Raw genomic sequence first — 16,650 nt, 5'->3', positions numbered from 1 at the left:
CCCAGCCTAACATGATCAGTACAATTCTCTAGAGTACAGCAAAACGTAAAGGGTCTTAAATGGTTCATGCCTAAGACCACTATTTCATTCTGCTACAGTATCTATTTTTAAGAGCCCTAATTTTTAAAATCACAAAAATCACTGTCATATAATTTACCAAGTGACACCAAGTAATCATATCGTTCGACATACTGTTAACATCACACAATTAGTCAAGAGAATAGGTAAGTGGTATTTCTGGAATAATAAAGCTCCAAATTTGTTGTTTTACCCGTTTTTGAAGTCCACTAGGCCACAGGCTCACCACAAGTGCTGTCTACCTCTCTACACTTTAAAAATTAATAAGGATTTTATAATCCAATCAATACCTTTTGTTTTCCTTAAAAATTATACAGTACAGATCTGCAAACCTAATTTTTCATGGAAAACAACTGCAAGGAGACTGGTTTTTAATGGTCTTTAGGATCTCTTTTTAAAGTGAGAAAATAATGTACGTATCTAGTCACAATTGTGTTTAGACCGGATTTTAGTATACATTCCCAAATTAAAATATTTATTCCCAAAAGTATCGGAGACTACTACTTGGATTAAACAATTTTGTAAATGCTACTCACGAACTCAAATTTTTATTTTTAAAAAACCACAGAACCAAAACTGTGCAGAAAATATGATTAGTCTCAAGCCTCTGGTTAGTATCTTCAAGAATCAAGATGATGGAGGAAAAGGTACCTCGTGAAATGCATCAGGATTCCCAGGATTAAAAAGAGAAGGCAATTTTTCTTCTAATCCTCGTACTATTTCTGGCCAGACAGAGTTCACCAAAAAGTCATATCCGGGAACAGTATTGCCTTTTTCACTGTAGGACAACAGCAAAATCTCAGTCAGATACGCTGTGCTCTTTTATAAAGGGCGAAATTCTACTGTGGTGATTTTACTAGAAGTTCCTCACCCTAAAACTTATTTCAATCTTTACAAAAAACTCTCTCTGTTAGTTAGCTGGTTTAGAACCCCACACTTCTATGTTACTCCTTGATCCCAGTCTCACCTTGAAGCTGGTATGTCCTCTGTATCCTGACTCTTCTATTTACCACACAGGAGAGCAAGCTGGTGTCAAACTGCTTTGGCCCGATTCCTCCCCTAATTAGGCCACCATATTTACACTCTACCTTGGAAAAGAAGTAGTCTAGTAACACAGGAAAAGCAATCTTTGCGTTCAATCTTAATACCGTTAAACTCTGAAGCGTTGTAAATTACGCTAATTTACCAATTACGAACAGTTCTGTGAAGATGAAGCCATCTCCAATTATCACCTTTAGTTCTAAAACTCTAGGACTGTTCCAAGTAAAATCTCGATCACAAATCCTGATAAAAAAAACTTGCCACATTAATTTTTGTGTGTGTGTCCCTGCTTTATTCTGCATTTTTTAGCAAAAGGGCTGGACTTTGGATTTCTAAGTCACAGACGTCAATGAGAGGCAACACTGAGATGAAACATTCACTCGGAGCCAGAGTGCCTGGGTTCAAATCGTGGGCCCTTTAACGTCTGTGTTTGGTTGTCTTCATCTTTAGATGGACATGATAGGATGTGGATCACAGGGGCATCATATGGGTTACCATCTGTAAAGCATTTAGGCTGGGGCCTAGCATACAGTAAGTGCTATGTTAGGAATGGTTACATACATAAGTAAATAAATAAGGCAGATTCCTCAAGTTTCTCCTGAACTTAAAGACACATAACTAAATATCTTCGAGGCAAATACCACCTCAACGACTACCCACTCTGACTGCTGTATGTTGTGCACTATGCTCTATTTTAAGATAATTTTAACAATGGTGAACAATTCTATATAAGTTCCTATTTCAGCAAAACTGGGAGTTTTGTAGCTAAGTTGTGATAGCAAATCGGGATTTACTATGCTGGTATTAAAAATAAACAGAAAAATGCTTTCATAATTTTCCTGCTTAGCAAAAATTATCAGGAAAGATGGATTATCAAGGAAGCTATGCCTCACTTCCAGAAAGGGATACCAAATAATCTTACTATAGAGTTCAATATTGATAAGAAATCACCGGTGGTTTGGAGGAGGGCTGGGGAGGGCAAAGAAGATGCGTACTTCCACATACCCAATGCCACACTTCACAGTAGTATATATACTTTCCCTCGTACTAAGAACTAGCTCTATTAAGGTATCTAGAGAAGGAAAGAATAACATTAAGGATTTTAAAACGACAGAAGCACAGAATATAAGCAGTATTAAATGACAAGGTCTCCTCATCCCCAAGGTAAATAGCTACTTAAAGCCCCAAGAGAAAATTTACATCCTCAAGATTAACAGTTGAACCAGATGGCAAATGAGAAAAGTAAATCCTTATTCTTTGGAAGATAAATGCTACAGGCCACTGGTGTTGCCAGATTATAAAGAGCACATACTGAGGCAACACGGGCAAATAGTAAAGACTGCACAAGGGACGCACTGAGCTAAGTGTGTGGAAATTTGAAGGCAGGAGCTAAGCAAGGGGGGGTCAGGGGCGGCATAATGAGGATGCTTGAGGCAAATAACGACCTACTAAGGTACAATTTAAATTCCTCAATGGGACACCTGGGTGGCTTAGTGGTGAAGCATCTGCCTTCGGCTGAGGTCATGATCTTGGGGTCCTGGGATCGAGCCCTGCGTTGGGCTCCTTGCTCAGCGGGGAGCTGGCTTCTCCCTCTCCCTCTGCCCCACCCACTCATGTTCTCTCCCCCACTCTCTCTCCCCTTCCCTCTCACATAAATCTTTAAATAAAAAAAATTGATTCCTCAAATTTCTGAGGCTTCTACATGAATTCTGCCACAATGAAAACTGTGGAAGAACTTGGAAAGCTTTGAAACTTGACATTTCAGGACCAAGACTAGCCTTGTCCAATCTAATGACTGGTTGTTTCCTAACTGTGACTTCTTAAATTTTACATCATGACTTTTTTAAGATTTTATTTGAGAGCGACAGAGCACAAGCCAGGGGTCGGGGCAGAGGGAGAAGCAGACTAAGCTCAGAGCCCAACACGGGGCTCGATCCCAGGACCCAGAGTTCAGGACCTGAGCAGAAGGCAGATACTCAACTGACAGCCACCCACATGTCCCTACATCATGACTTCTAAATTCTCACATGAAATCCAAATCCAACTAAATCTTCATGGCTACTAAACACAAGTGGCAAAACCAGGCTTTCTCTAAAATCACGTAGTGGAAACAGGGTACTTCAATGGTCAGGTGGCATATTTAGTACACCAGATTTTTCTTTCCAAAGAATAAAAATTCAAGACCAAACATATTGCTTGCTTATTTCATAAAGTTTAGGGACCTCATTTGCCTTTTTAATGCTGAAAATAGATTAATTCTTTCATTTTGCAGACACTGGGTCGTTGCTATCTTTAGCAGGTGTGAGCAGGAAGGGGTGGGCAGCGCAGAAGGTGAGCATGTGCTAAGCCTATGGACATCAGTCCTCAACAGAGGCAAAAGCCAACCTGTACTGGAATCCAGAGGACGTGCTTAACGCTGAACATCAGGATAAAAGACGGTCTCTTGAAAGAAGCGGTATCTCAGGGATGCCTGGGTGGCTCAGTCGGTTAAGCCCCTGCCCTCGGCTCAGGTCATGACACCAGAGTCCTGGGATTAAGCCTCATATTGGGCTCCCTGCTCAGTAGGGACCCTGCTTCGCCCTCTGCCCCTCCCTCTGCTTGTGCTTTCTCTCAAATAAATAAATACAATTATTTATTAAATATTTACCTTGGGGATGAGATCTTGTCATTTAATAAATAATAATATTATTAATAAATAATCTAAAAAAACAGTGGTATCTGAGCTGGAGCTTTATGTGGAGTAAGAGGTCAACAGAAAGACAAGGGAATGGGAAGGGCAGGAGACAATGAGGGAAAGCACAGAAGCACACAGCACAGTTGTTCCTTGACTTACGACAGAGTCAGCTCCCAATAAACCCATCGTTCAGTTGGAAATCTCATAAGCTGAAAATGCGTTTAATACACCTAACCGACCGCACATCAGAGCTCAGCCCAGCCTACCTTAAATATGCTCAGACCACTTACAGCATCGTACGGTTGGACAACACCACCAAACACAAAGCCTATTTCACGATGAAGAGTCTGATATCTCATGCAATTTACTGAACACTGCACTGAAAGCAAGAAACAGGATGGTGTAAGTGTGTTGGTTGCTGACCCTCGTGATCGCATGGCTGCCTGGGAGCTGTGCTCGCTGCCCCTGCCCAGCACCACAAGAGCGGATCCTACTACAGATCGCTAGCCCAGGAAAAGACCAAAGTCAAAATGTGAAGTACGTTTTTTACTGAATGTACATCACTTCTGCACCATCGTAAAGTCAAAAAACCGTAAGCTGAACCAATGTGAAGTCAGGGATCTTCTGTACAAGGTGTGTTAGAGAAGGTCAAGTGCTACTGTCTGGCCGGGAACCACAGTGGTATGGGGGAAAGTTCTACAGTGGAGAACAACCGGGACCAGAGCATCAGGGGCCTCACAGGCTGCGCCAGGAAGACTGGATGTTCCTCCATGAGCTATGAGAAGCCACAAAAGACTTAGGAAGGTGGCAGAGTTCTGGGGAGATGGGACAGCCAAGGGCTGCAATGAAGACGGACAGGTGGAGCCGAGGAGACCAGATGGGGAGAGCCTGCTATCCCGGACAAAAGGCGACAAAGGTCTGGACTGGGACGATGGCGATGGTGGAAGGAAATGGAATATTCATAAAACAGAACTGGAAAGCCACGGAAATGAACTAAGAGAGGGAGGGAAAATTGAACATGACTTTAACCACAATCAGTATAAAACTTGTTGAATTAAACTGAATTGATATTTCTAGACAGATGATGAAACCAATTTTGAATTCAAACCTGATTAAGGAGAAAGTGTGAGAAGGGAACAGTAGAGGCTCTGGAGTCAGAGAAATATAACCTTCAAGATTCGTTCCCACTATTCGTTTCCTTCCCTGTAAACCCAGGCTAGTGATACCCGCGCCTCACGGCACTGAGGAACAGGAAAGTGCACACGTTCCCAGGTCAGACAAGACGCCAATGATCAGCAGCACGCCAGGAGGTAACAGGTGGTCTGAGCTGAGGGGCAAGCACAGCAGTTTACGTCACCTGGAGATGGCTCCTCCTGTGACTTCTCGAAGGAGGCGGCAGTGGTGAGGAACGAACTCCAGGAGCTTATCGTACATGATCTGAAGGCCATCTGGGTGAGACTCAGCGATCTGCTCTACGATCACCTACCAGAAGGAAGAGCATTTTTTTTTTAAAGAACCTGAAAGAGAAGCATGAACTGTACACTACAGAGAAAAGAATTAAAAAAACCTTAAAAATACGTTCCCTCATTCCTCCTCCCCACGTGACACACTTTCTAAACTGGAGGTGAGTGACAGCTGCACTAAAAACTAGGTCCTGGGATTAGGGGACACAGTTCTGACCCTGGAGGACACAAAGGCTGGGTGACAAGCTGAAACATCACACACACTCATCTGCTTCCCTTCTGAGCTTGAAAGAAAATACCGTGTTCCCAGACAACGGTTCTGTACCGTCTTCACCTTGGCCTTGTCATCTACCATCACCACATTAGGGAAAGGGTTGAGACAGAGAGTGATGGAAGAAAACACATTTTATTTTGCTTTAGTATTTTATTTTTTGTGGTAAGGTTGAGTTTCAGGAGGTGAATGACAAGCAAACAAAATACAAACGTGGCCATAGTTCATTTAACATGCCACTGAAACTTAAAGTACTTCCCTAATTTAGCACATTAGATTCAGCTCAATGAAAAAAGCATAAATTAGTAACTAAAATATTTTCACTTACTGATAAAGAATAACATAATCTTTTTCATCCCCCCCCAAGAGATAGCTACAAAATATAATAGGATACACACAGAGAACTGACAGATCATTTAGTTTTAGTAATCCTAATGAAGCTGAGAGGATTACTGAAATCAATCCTTCAATTTCACTTTTATCAATGGGATTCACTGTCCTGTTTAAACCGGAAGACTTTCATCCTGAAGTCATGGTGGGTAGCTTTGTACTTACTGGACAGAAAGAGCATGCACACTGGCAAGTGACTGGAAGCAAGTCCTCAAACACCGAGGACGGGCTTCGTGACTTCTATCAGCTTGAACCAGATGAAACGGACACCTTCTAAGTCGGAAACTGCTGAGGGCTGACACCTCATACGGCGCAGCCTATCCCTGGCTGCTCAGAGGCAGGATGTACTTACTTCCTATATGAACTACATCCTCATAGGTCAAGGACACTGGGCAACCAAGTGCCAGATTGAAGGTACTACCCTGCTAACTTGCCCATAAAAGCCCTTCATCTTTGAATATTCCCTCCCTCCCACCTTCCTGGCCTGGCAAACTCCTCCACGCTTTTTAAGACTTAGGCTAAATCTATTCTGTGCAGACATCTCCCCTCACGGACTTTCCACGCTCATGGGGTTGTCTTCCAGCTCCTCCAGCAGGCACGTGCGCCGTGTGGGGTCATCTGCTTACCTGTTCTATTTGACCCCAGCACTGCAAACATCCTTCTCGTCAACTTCACTGACGTATAATTTACAGAACTTAAAACTGACCTGAAAATGTTCTGATCCATACCTTCTTCCTAGGCAAGACCCCCTACGAAATTAAGATGATCCCCGAGCTATGGCATCGTGAGAAGATACCAGAGCACATGCCTGACTCCTGCCGCACTGGCGGTAACTGACGGGGACTAATCCTTTCTTACACCCGGAAGTGCAATAACTAGGAGAATCTTCACAGAAAGATCCCTGCTCTCTCTCTCACACCCAGTGAAGAATTGAAGTCAGAGCAAATGCTCTGTGAGTGTTTGCTGAACGGAGAACGTGAGGTGCACAAACCTCATCCATGTATGGCTTCACCAGGACTTGACCAACTAAGGCCTCCGCGTCCCGAGTCTTGTCGATTGTGGCGTAGGTCCGTAAGCAGTGCCGTATTATATCCACGTTGGATGTCTGAAGACCTTCTAACAGCAGGCCTTCCAGGGACTGCTGCAACATGGCCGTAATGCCAGCTATCCGCTGCAAGAAGAAACAGACAAGTAAAGAAAGCTCCAGGTAGAACAGTTTCTAAAAATTCAAATACATATATATATATATATGTAAAATGAACCTCTTATTCTACCAGAATATATATAAGATTAAAATATTAACATTTCCTGCAGAGTAACAACACATATCTCTTCTTCTCCCGATTTCTTTGTAAGTAAATCTTTGCTTCATCGAAGGAAAATTTAGACAGAATTACAGAATGACAAAAAGTTATTTTCTTAAGCTACAGAGAGTAAACCTGACAAATGTGCATTTAAACCCAGTCAAGGGCTTTGGATAAATGAACTCTGACTACATCATATAATGTGTCAAGTTACATGAAGTCAGAATTAATTTTACTCGTATAGTTTGGAGGATATGCTTGTGTCATTCCACAAAACCTACACAGCGTGACACATAGGAAGCAGGGGCCCAAGCAACAAAAACTGAAAGAAAAAATTCAAAGAGAGCTTCAAAATCCTATAGAGCAGCAATTATCAGGGGTGATGCTAGGTTAAGCCCAATCAGCTGGGAAATTCGCAAACAGCAAAAGGAACATCTAAATCACACTTACCGGTCTTACTTTGTCCAGAAGAGGCATGCCTTTGCTCTGAACAGCATGAAACTGTAACTGGTTAAATTCTGTGGCAATTCTCTCCAAAATCTGTCCAGTCCAAAGTGGGCTAGTAGAGACCATTGTAGAAATGTAATTCCCAAAATTGTTTAATTTCTGAGACATCACCCGGTTAGCAACGGTGAGGCTTTCGCACCCCCGTGCTACAACTTTCTTCACAGCGTGTCCCCACGCCCCGCTGTGACACAGCTAGGGCACCTGCACCTGCATGCCATCAATTGTCACGACAAACTGTATGTGCAGCAGGTTCCAGGTGCGGGGGGTTGGGGAGGGGGGAGGGGTCATTCCGTAGAGGCCACTGATGCTGCCCGGGCCCCAGCCACAGGGCCCAGACGGGTAGCAGGAGCTGTTCTAGGTCAGTCTGGGTACAACTGCATCTTTCCACCACGTTCCTCAGGCTCTCCCATTCATGACCTTCCTCCTATCTAATCTCCTTCTCTCTCTCGCCCTATCCTATCATTCATACATGAATCTTCTTCTTCTCCGCCTGCCTCATTCTCCCTCCCTCTAAAACACCTCTAATACTTCTAAAGTACCAGCTACTGCTGTCTCCTCAATCAAACAAAACTGGCCCTCTAGCAGCAATAAATGAAACACCTCAAAATAGCTGATTTTAAGTTTACATTTACTGAACAGTGGAAAGAGCAAGCTCCATGCTCTGGGTCCTAGTGAGAGAACACTCATTGTGAATCTGCCACCACGTGTAATGAATGCACTTCCCTCCCGACCCCCAAACACATGATAAAGCATCAACACCAAAGGAAGCTGAATAATAATAATAAAAAAAAACGATAAAGGCTTTTCTGAGGCATCCTACATCCGATGATGAGCAGTCAGGTGGTGAGGAGAGCCCACATCATAAGGAAACACAAGATGTATGGAGACTGGCAGCGGTGTGCCCCGTCCTATAGCATCCAAACTAGTGTGCAGGGAAAGCAAGCGCCCAGCACCACCAACCCCGAAGCCTAATCCCTCACTCTACTGACTAAGCTCGTGTGCGTTTCACATTTATCCTTATCTCAACGTCTCTCGGCCTGGCAAGCACGCTGTATTTACTATGCACCGAACCTGCTCCGGCTTTCCTTCCTCTACAGCTCAGAGCTGCTCTTCTCAAGAAAAAAATCCTCAAAGGTAATTCTGAGCAAGAAAGAGCAGAATGTCTATTTATCAAAGACAGCACTGCAAAGGGACAGGGTTATAGAAACAGAGATCACGGAGGTGTTTCTATCAGAGGAGCACAGCGGAATGGCAAAGATGGGAAGAACACTGGAAGGCAGGCTTCCCAGAGGCCAAACGAGGACATGGCTGGAGAGGCTGTGACAGCTGCTGAGGGCCGCAGCGAAGCGGAGCTGCTGGAGACACACAGGCCCCACCGGACTGGTCAGAACGGACGCTCTCGGAGTCTCTGCTAAGTGCGGACGAACGGGGGCAGAAGCACAAGCGCTACGGGCTGAGAACACAAACACGGCAGGGACTGACCACTTAGTTACACAGCCTGATATGAAAGGAGGCAGAGACCTCAGATCCTAGAATCGCTTCCTTTGGGATGTCTCCGTTCTTCAGCTACATCATTAGAGATGCGGAGCATACGGTCTCTAAAGTCCCTTCCAAATCTGAAAACTTAATTCCTAAAATTAAGAAATCCAACATACCTTTAAAGGATGACCAAGCCTCTGAACTATGGGTGCATTCAACTTGGATTTGGTTGGTTGGTTTTGCAGGTTATCCAATATGACTCATGGAAAAATATTACAGCTATCAATGTGATTTTAAGAAAAGCTCACGTGAGACCGAAATTTGACCCATATGAGGGCCTGTGTATGCCCGGAATGGCTGAGCGTATCTCAGCGGTCGAGATAACCCTGCAGGTGGAGTGACTGTTAGCCTGACATGACAGAGGACACAAGGCACTGGACGACCTTGACTCATGAGGCCCAACTGGTACATGCAGGACAAGCCTGTGCTCTTCCCACTGCACCACCGTGCATCCCACTGGCGTTGACAGGACCTAACAACTCATTTTCTGAGTCACTCATCTACCTGGCTGACTGAAAGTTCACACCAGGGAGGGAATAAGACAGTTACAGTATAACAAAGAAAGCCATCATTTTGGGGCGCCTGGGTGGCACAGTGGTTGGGCGTCTGCCTTCGGCTCAGGGCGTGATCCCAGCGTTATGGGATTGAGCCCCACATCAGGCTCTTCTGCTATGAGCCTGCTTCTTCCTCTCCCACTCCCCCTGCTTGTGTTCCCTCTCTGGCTGGCTGTCTCTATCTCTGTCAAATAAAATAAAATAAAATCTTAAAAAAAAAAAAAAGAAAGCCATCATTTTTTTCTTATCTCATAAGCTTTTGCTTTCCTGTTTATACATTTCAACTAAATGTGTCCTATACAGTTTCATAATGATATAATGTTGGTGCAAAATACATCGATGGCAATACTCTGGGCATGTGTAGAAAAAAAAATCTAAGAAAGATGAATGGTACACCTTGAAGATCAACAGGATTTTGTTAGTCCTCAGGGAAGGTGATTCCAAATATAAAAATTTTCCACTGGAAGCACACTGCCTCTGACCCCCTGAAAGGTGACATGTCAGAACTGTGGCCTATAGCCAAAGGGTTTATAGGGACGTATTAGAAACTTTGCCATTTCATGGGCTCCACTCTCCTGGAGCTACATCCAAAAACACTCAGCCACAGACCGGGATTTTCTTCTTGTTCAGAAATGAATTCTAGCTAAAAAAAAAAACACCTCCAAATCAGACTGGATATGATGTATTAATTAACGTGCTATTTATACAAAAATGCTTACCTGCTTGCTTCTAGTGCAGATGTTTCTTTAGAACTTTGAGAATTTAAGATTTTTTCAATTTTTTCAACTGATCGAATAACTTGTATAAGCCTCAACACACACATCTGTAAAAATAAAAATTAAGCAAACAAAAAAAGTTACGATCTTTATTCTTAATCATCTTTATTTCCCATGCTAAATGCAAAAAATATAAAACCAAAAGTCAACTTCAAATATACAGAGCATCCTACATTTTAAATATTTCTAAAAACACAGAGCTTAATTTTGGCTTTCTAAAACAAGCATATTTCAATATTCTATTCCAAGTTTATAGAAAAAAAAGAAACACCCTAGACTTTTGCCTTCTCATATGCTGTACTCTTATTTCTTCTTTTTCCCATCCCGAACCTATGGGCACTCCATTTCTTTCTTATTTTTTAAGGATTTATTTATTTATTTGAGAGAGAGAGTACACGTGCATGTGTGGGGGAGGGGCAGAGGGAGAGAGAGACTCTCAAGCAGACATCCTGCTGAGCACGGAGCCCGATCTGGGGCTCGATCTCATGACCCTGAGATCACGACCTGAGCTGAAATCAAGAGTCGGCAGCCTAACAGGCTGAGCCATCCAGGCGCCCCTCCATTTATTTTCTTATGGCCCTTTATTCATGCTTTAATTTTAGTTTCAGATCATATTTACCCTCTCAGTCTACATGTGCATGCTACACCTATATGCCCAAGTGTCGACTCATTAAAGACCTTCTGCACTACAAATATTATCGAAGAGGTTGAGGGACATTATGAGAACTCTCATCCTTAAAAGAACAAAAAAATACAAAGTCATCCATTCAACGAATAGTTACTGAACACCCCCTGGGAGCTTACATTCTTCCCGACAGTGGGGACACGAGTGAATTAAACAAGAAAAATGCCCTGCTCTCATGAAGCTTATCATTTTGTTTGGAAACGCACTACGTGAATTCTTTGGACAAAAGCTGAGAGGAGATCTAAAGGAGAATTAAACAGAAGGTCTCTCAAAGAGGCTTCTCCCCCATGAGATTTTAACAAAGATGCTAATAAATACACATAGGGAAACACCGTATAGAGCAGCAGGCTGGTGAGAAGTCTGCCATCCCAATGCCCACTGTGCCCGTACATCTTTATGATCGTGAATAAAATCGGGTATGCGTGAAACAGGTGATGGGCACTAAGGCGCGCACTCCCGGGGGTGAGCACCATGGATGCACGGAGCCGCTGCCTGTCTTGCACACCCGAAACTAATTCAGCACTGCATGTTAACTACCGGGAATTAAAAAAATAAAAGTTAACACCAGAACATAAAGAAAACAAAATCAGAAAATAAAATTAAAACCCAGGAACACTGAACAGTAAAGGCAGTGCATACAGAGGTCTACTTAAGGGAGGGAAACAAAAGAAGAAATACACATGGCAGAACGAGAGAGCAACATACTGTTTCTTTTAAAACACAAACCTGCAGCAGGATACCAAGTTTGCTTTAGAAAGCCCACTTCTATCCTAATCTCTAAGCAGGCATGTTTTCTTTTCAGCAGTGCTGAAAATTTATATGGCGGTTAAACTGTCAAGTGCTTCGCCGACATCAGTTATTACTGTTTTTTGTTCTGGAAAAAGTGATCTTGAGACCATGTGGGTACCTCTAAAATTCTGTCTTATTATTTCAAGTAGATAACGTGACATTATAATGTGTAATACGCACATGCATGAGAGTTTTGGAAAAAAAGTTGAATAGTGCTGACAAGTATGAGGAGACAAGACGAGAGGGCTTTAACGGGCATGCAGAATAAGAATTCTACTGGAGGATACCTTTTTCTTCCTTATGTCCTCTTGTTTACACATTCGTTCATCTACTGCCCGAATTCCTTCACTGACAGATGACCTGAGACTCTTTAAAAGAATAGAGAAAATGTGTTGTAGAAACTGTTTTGTCACATATCAAGTTTATACGTCTCATTCAATTCCACACAAGTTAATACCTGCACGCCAGTACTACCCAGATATTGACAAAACCACGAAATACTAGACACAGTTGCTGTTGAGGGTACTCATGATTTGGGGGCAAAATGACACAAAGGCAGGGTCGCACAGCCAGAAGAATAATAATACATATACAGAGAAAGTCACGGGGGTCAGGGCAGAGAGCGGCTAATCTGAAGCAAAGTATAGGACAGTCTGGAAAAGATGTGGGGCTCGAATCCGACTCTGGAAGCCTGCGTGTTGCCGAGGTGGGGAGGGGATGTCGAGAAGATATAAGTGCGTTCGCACTCGGGGTCAGAGTCGGACGGACACACAGCCGTGTGCACTGCAGGCTTCCTTCTGGAGAGAAGTAGAAATAGGAAGGGAGGGTCAACTTAGGAGGACTTCACTCAGATGAGGTCTTTAGATTCTGCACATTTTGGAGAACTAGAGAATGTCAAAGCACTGATGCATCACGATGAAATGCTGTTTTGGAAATACCAGGAATCAAAAAATAAGAACCGGAGGCCAGAAAAAGGGAGAGTGCATAGGTGGAGAAACATGTCCAGAAGCTAATGAATGAAGGCAAGTACAAGGTAATTAGGAATTAGGGCCAAAACAAAGGTAATGGAAACAACTAGAATAAAGTGGACATACCACAAAAATTCTACAGGAAGGTGAATTCACTCCATCACCACTATGAAATACCTCCTGGACGTCAGTATTGTGGTAGCCCATGGGGACACAATGACGAAGAAGACAGAAACAGTTGTATCCCTCAGTGATCTTAGGATCTCACAGAGTAGCTTCATGAGTTGGGACCAGAAAGGCAGGTCAGGGCTGTGGCTGGGCAGGACAAAAGTGGCTATAAAGATAGGCCATGGAAAAGGGAGGGGCTACGGTGCTCGCAGGGGGCGAGGTGGGACGGGAGCCTGTGGGAGCAGAGCAAATCTGCTTCCAGGGAGGGGGTTTCGAGAGAAAAGTAGGAGGCCAAAGGAAGGCTGGGCTCAGAAAACAGCACCACTACAAGGCTGGGGGAGGAAGAGGCACACCAAAAAGGTGGCGGGAGAGCCACACAGTGGCTGGTGTGGAATCCAGCAGCAGACCACAAAAATCACTTCCACTCCAAGGGAAAGTACCTTAACAAGATTATGTAAAATTCAAACAAGACATAAACAATGGAAAGTATTGGCTAACTCAAGGCACAGTTCAAGATTTACCTCTTTCACACATTCTTCCCTGCCTAGCCCTCCCCGGGCTTCTCAGCACTGACATTTCTGTTACTCTCCATTTTTCTTGGTTCTAACCATGCACTGTGTCTTCCCTTAAATTATCTTTTACTTATAGTCTCTTAGGTTGCAGGTACTGTCTTAGGGGCTAGGTGCATGAGGCCACTCAAGCTAGAGGAAACACACAAGGAAGGATGGTGTCATGCACCAAGTTGATGACAGTGCATCAGAACAGACGAAGGCTGGAAGTCAGGGCACCAGACACGGACTGGGGGAGGCGAGGAGGACAGGTCAGCACAGTTTTCTGTTGGAAGTGATGCCAAACTCCCCCTCTACTGTTCACCCAGGTGGAGTTCCTATTCCCAATGGCTTAGAGGTGGAAAGCCTCATTTCTACAGCAGAGATTTTTCTGAGTTAAACATTAAAATGTAACATTTATTAGGTATTATATTATATTAATATTAGACTTCAGTTACATTAGGGATTACATAGCTTTTGCAGACCAGTCTAAGAACCTAACCACATGTAAATTACAGGGGGGGGGGTGGATTACAAATTGTTAAAATACAAGTCATCCACAAGTTGGAAACCACTTACATATGAGCAAAGTGGCATTAATAAGTTGAATTTGGAAATATACTTCCTCTCCCCTGACATTTTAAGGCTGTCTACTCGGAGAATCTGTCTTCTTCAAATCGAACATGTTTTTTAGGTTGTAATAGCATATGCAAAAATAGAAAACCATTTACAACTTTTCTGAAGGTGAATACTATAATCATGAACCATTAAAAAACAACCACCAACAACCACCTAACGGATAGAAGGAATTCTTAGAGAAAAGCCAACGAGGACAACATGCTTCACGGTAGACTGTTTTATATCATTTGGAGACTTACCAGAACTTCTTCTCGTAACTGTCCCAAAGGCACAGAAAGCTGATTGAGGGCTTTGTCCATGCCAACCTAAAGGCAAAATCAGGTTGGCACAGACACATCACAATCAGGAGTAACACTGACACATCTGTTTAATGATCAAAGCAGTACCAGGCTTAAGTTATTTTTTTGGCACAACCATATTTTGCTAAGTCACTAGCTAAACAACAGAAATGTTATTTTGCCATTAATGTTGCTCACAGAATATGAAAAAAATCTGTTGATATACATGAAACTATAAAAATAAAGGAAGTCATGATAAATGAAAGCTTCTTTATGAACAATTTGCCTTTAGATGACATTTTAAATGAATGTGAAAAATTTTCACGGAAGGTGAACAGCTCTCTGTCTGTAATATATGATACTCAGCCAGCTGATGTGGAAGTCTGATGGGCTATGTCTCTCCCAAACATTATTATAACCCTTGAGAAAAATCCAAATTAAATAGAACAGAAATAAAATTTTCTAGGTTTCTAATACTACTGGAACATTTATCTTAGTGGTGTATTTCCCAAAAGCAAATATGCCTCATTAATTTTAATGCTTCCTGAAATTCCCATGGAGCTGCTACTTTCTGTACTTCTCTGGACAAACAGATTTAAAACAAAACGAAACATCAACAAGGAGACTTTTTTGCCAAGTAATAAAACTCAACATTTCTAAACAGCTTTTACAAACAACTGATATACTCATTACAAATCACTCTTAACATTTTTATAAAACCAAACCTTCTAAATATCAATACTGGCCAATGTTCCCTCAACCTAGCTCTGGCTAACACATACACCTGGGAGTAAATTAAACCATTTCCTTACGAGTAGTTATTTGCTCCTGCAAATTAGTCTAAACCAAGTAAGACTTCAGGGGTAATCACTTAGCAACTAACAAAACAACAACTCAGGTATTATTATCCTTTACTTTTCACTACTGACTAACGAATTCAAAACATAATCAAGTGAGAGCAGCCTTAAGTGAATAAAAACTAAAACCAAAAAAGTGTATTCCAAAAAGTTTAGTTCTTTTATTAATGAGATTGGTAATCTCTTCAAGTTCCTGGAAGGGGGAAAAAATCAACTGAAAGGTTTCTAAAAACACCGTGTACTTTTAAAAATAAATATGAATGAGAGAGAAAGTGTGTCTGTGTGTGTAGGACTTGTGAATTTCAGGTTTACCAAGTTTGTGGAAAGGTTGACAAAATCTGCATAATCCTTGTTGATGAGCTCGACCATGGCTGTTTTAAGAAGTTTATAGTAGAGTTCCAGATCTCCTCTCAGTTCCTCCAGCTGGACACGCTTCCTACAGTCAGACACAAAATGATCGACATCGAAATCTTCCTGAAAGTCAAACCAGAAAGAAAAAATGAGTGTACTGATATCATACTTTACATATAAAAGTAAAATCAGAGAAAGAATAAGAGAGAAATGCCATTCTATTCATTTAAGAGACTATATTACTGCAGGGGAAAAGTGCCTCTGAGTACACACAGGGACAGCAGGGGTCTGCTCACTTCATAAAGGGGCAGGAAAGGGGCCCCCTCACCAAGAGCATTCTCTCCTGTTGCCTAGATTATACAAGGCATTTTATTTTTTTTAATTATACATATCAAAGAGGCTCCTTTCAAAATAGAAACAGCTTCATCTTCTTAATTTTAAAAGTAACAAATGTTTATTGACAAACTTTCAACCAACAAAGAAGTAATTATATAAAAACCACCCACTCTCTGATGCTCTACAGTTAAGCACTATTAATGGGTTTTTTTTTTTTTCACTATTTAACATTATGATTCACATCCTTCCAGACTTTATTTTGGTCTTTCTCTTTATTTTTTACTTTTTTAAAAAGATTTTATTTATTTGAGAGAGAGAGAGAGAGATTGAGAGAACGAGTGGGAAGAGGGGCAGAGGGGGAAGTAGTCTCCCCGTGGAGCAGGCAGCCTGATGTGGGACTCGATCCCAGTATCCTGAAATCATGACCTTAACCG

The 16,650-nt window shown here is 42.4% G+C and overlaps 1 protein-coding gene across 2 annotated transcripts in view; it reads right to left on the bottom strand.

Moving 5' to 3' along the window:
• COG2 (component of oligomeric golgi complex 2) overlaps window positions 1–16,650 on the bottom strand; it is a 51,069-nt gene that overhangs the window by 16,698 nt on the left and 17,721 nt on the right. For both annotated transcript variants that reach the window (XM_008689535.2, XM_008689536.2), the window contains exons 2-9: window positions 15,842–16,003; window positions 14,634–14,699; window positions 12,359–12,439; window positions 10,541–10,644; window positions 7,672–7,780; window positions 6,909–7,088; window positions 5,151–5,275; window positions 730–856 (exon numbers count right to left, since the gene is read on the bottom strand). In XM_008689535.2, the coding sequence (XP_008687757.1) occupies window positions 730–856; window positions 5,151–5,275; window positions 6,909–7,088; window positions 7,672–7,780; window positions 10,541–10,644; window positions 12,359–12,439; window positions 14,634–14,699; window positions 15,842–16,003 (954 nt within the window). The remainder of the gene's footprint in view (window positions 1–729; window positions 857–5,150; window positions 5,276–6,908; window positions 7,089–7,671; window positions 7,781–10,540; window positions 10,645–12,358; window positions 12,440–14,633; window positions 14,700–15,841; window positions 16,004–16,650) is intronic.

The sequence above is a fragment of the Ursus maritimus genome, unplaced genomic scaffold (assembly GCF_017311325.1).
Source record: "Ursus maritimus isolate PB19 unplaced genomic scaffold, ASM1731132v1 scaffold_7, whole genome shotgun sequence".
Taxonomy (NCBI): domain Eukaryota; kingdom Metazoa; phylum Chordata; class Mammalia; order Carnivora; family Ursidae; genus Ursus; species Ursus maritimus.
Note: the sequence above shows the minus strand (reverse complement) of the source record. Positions and strands in the feature narration are given on the sequence as shown.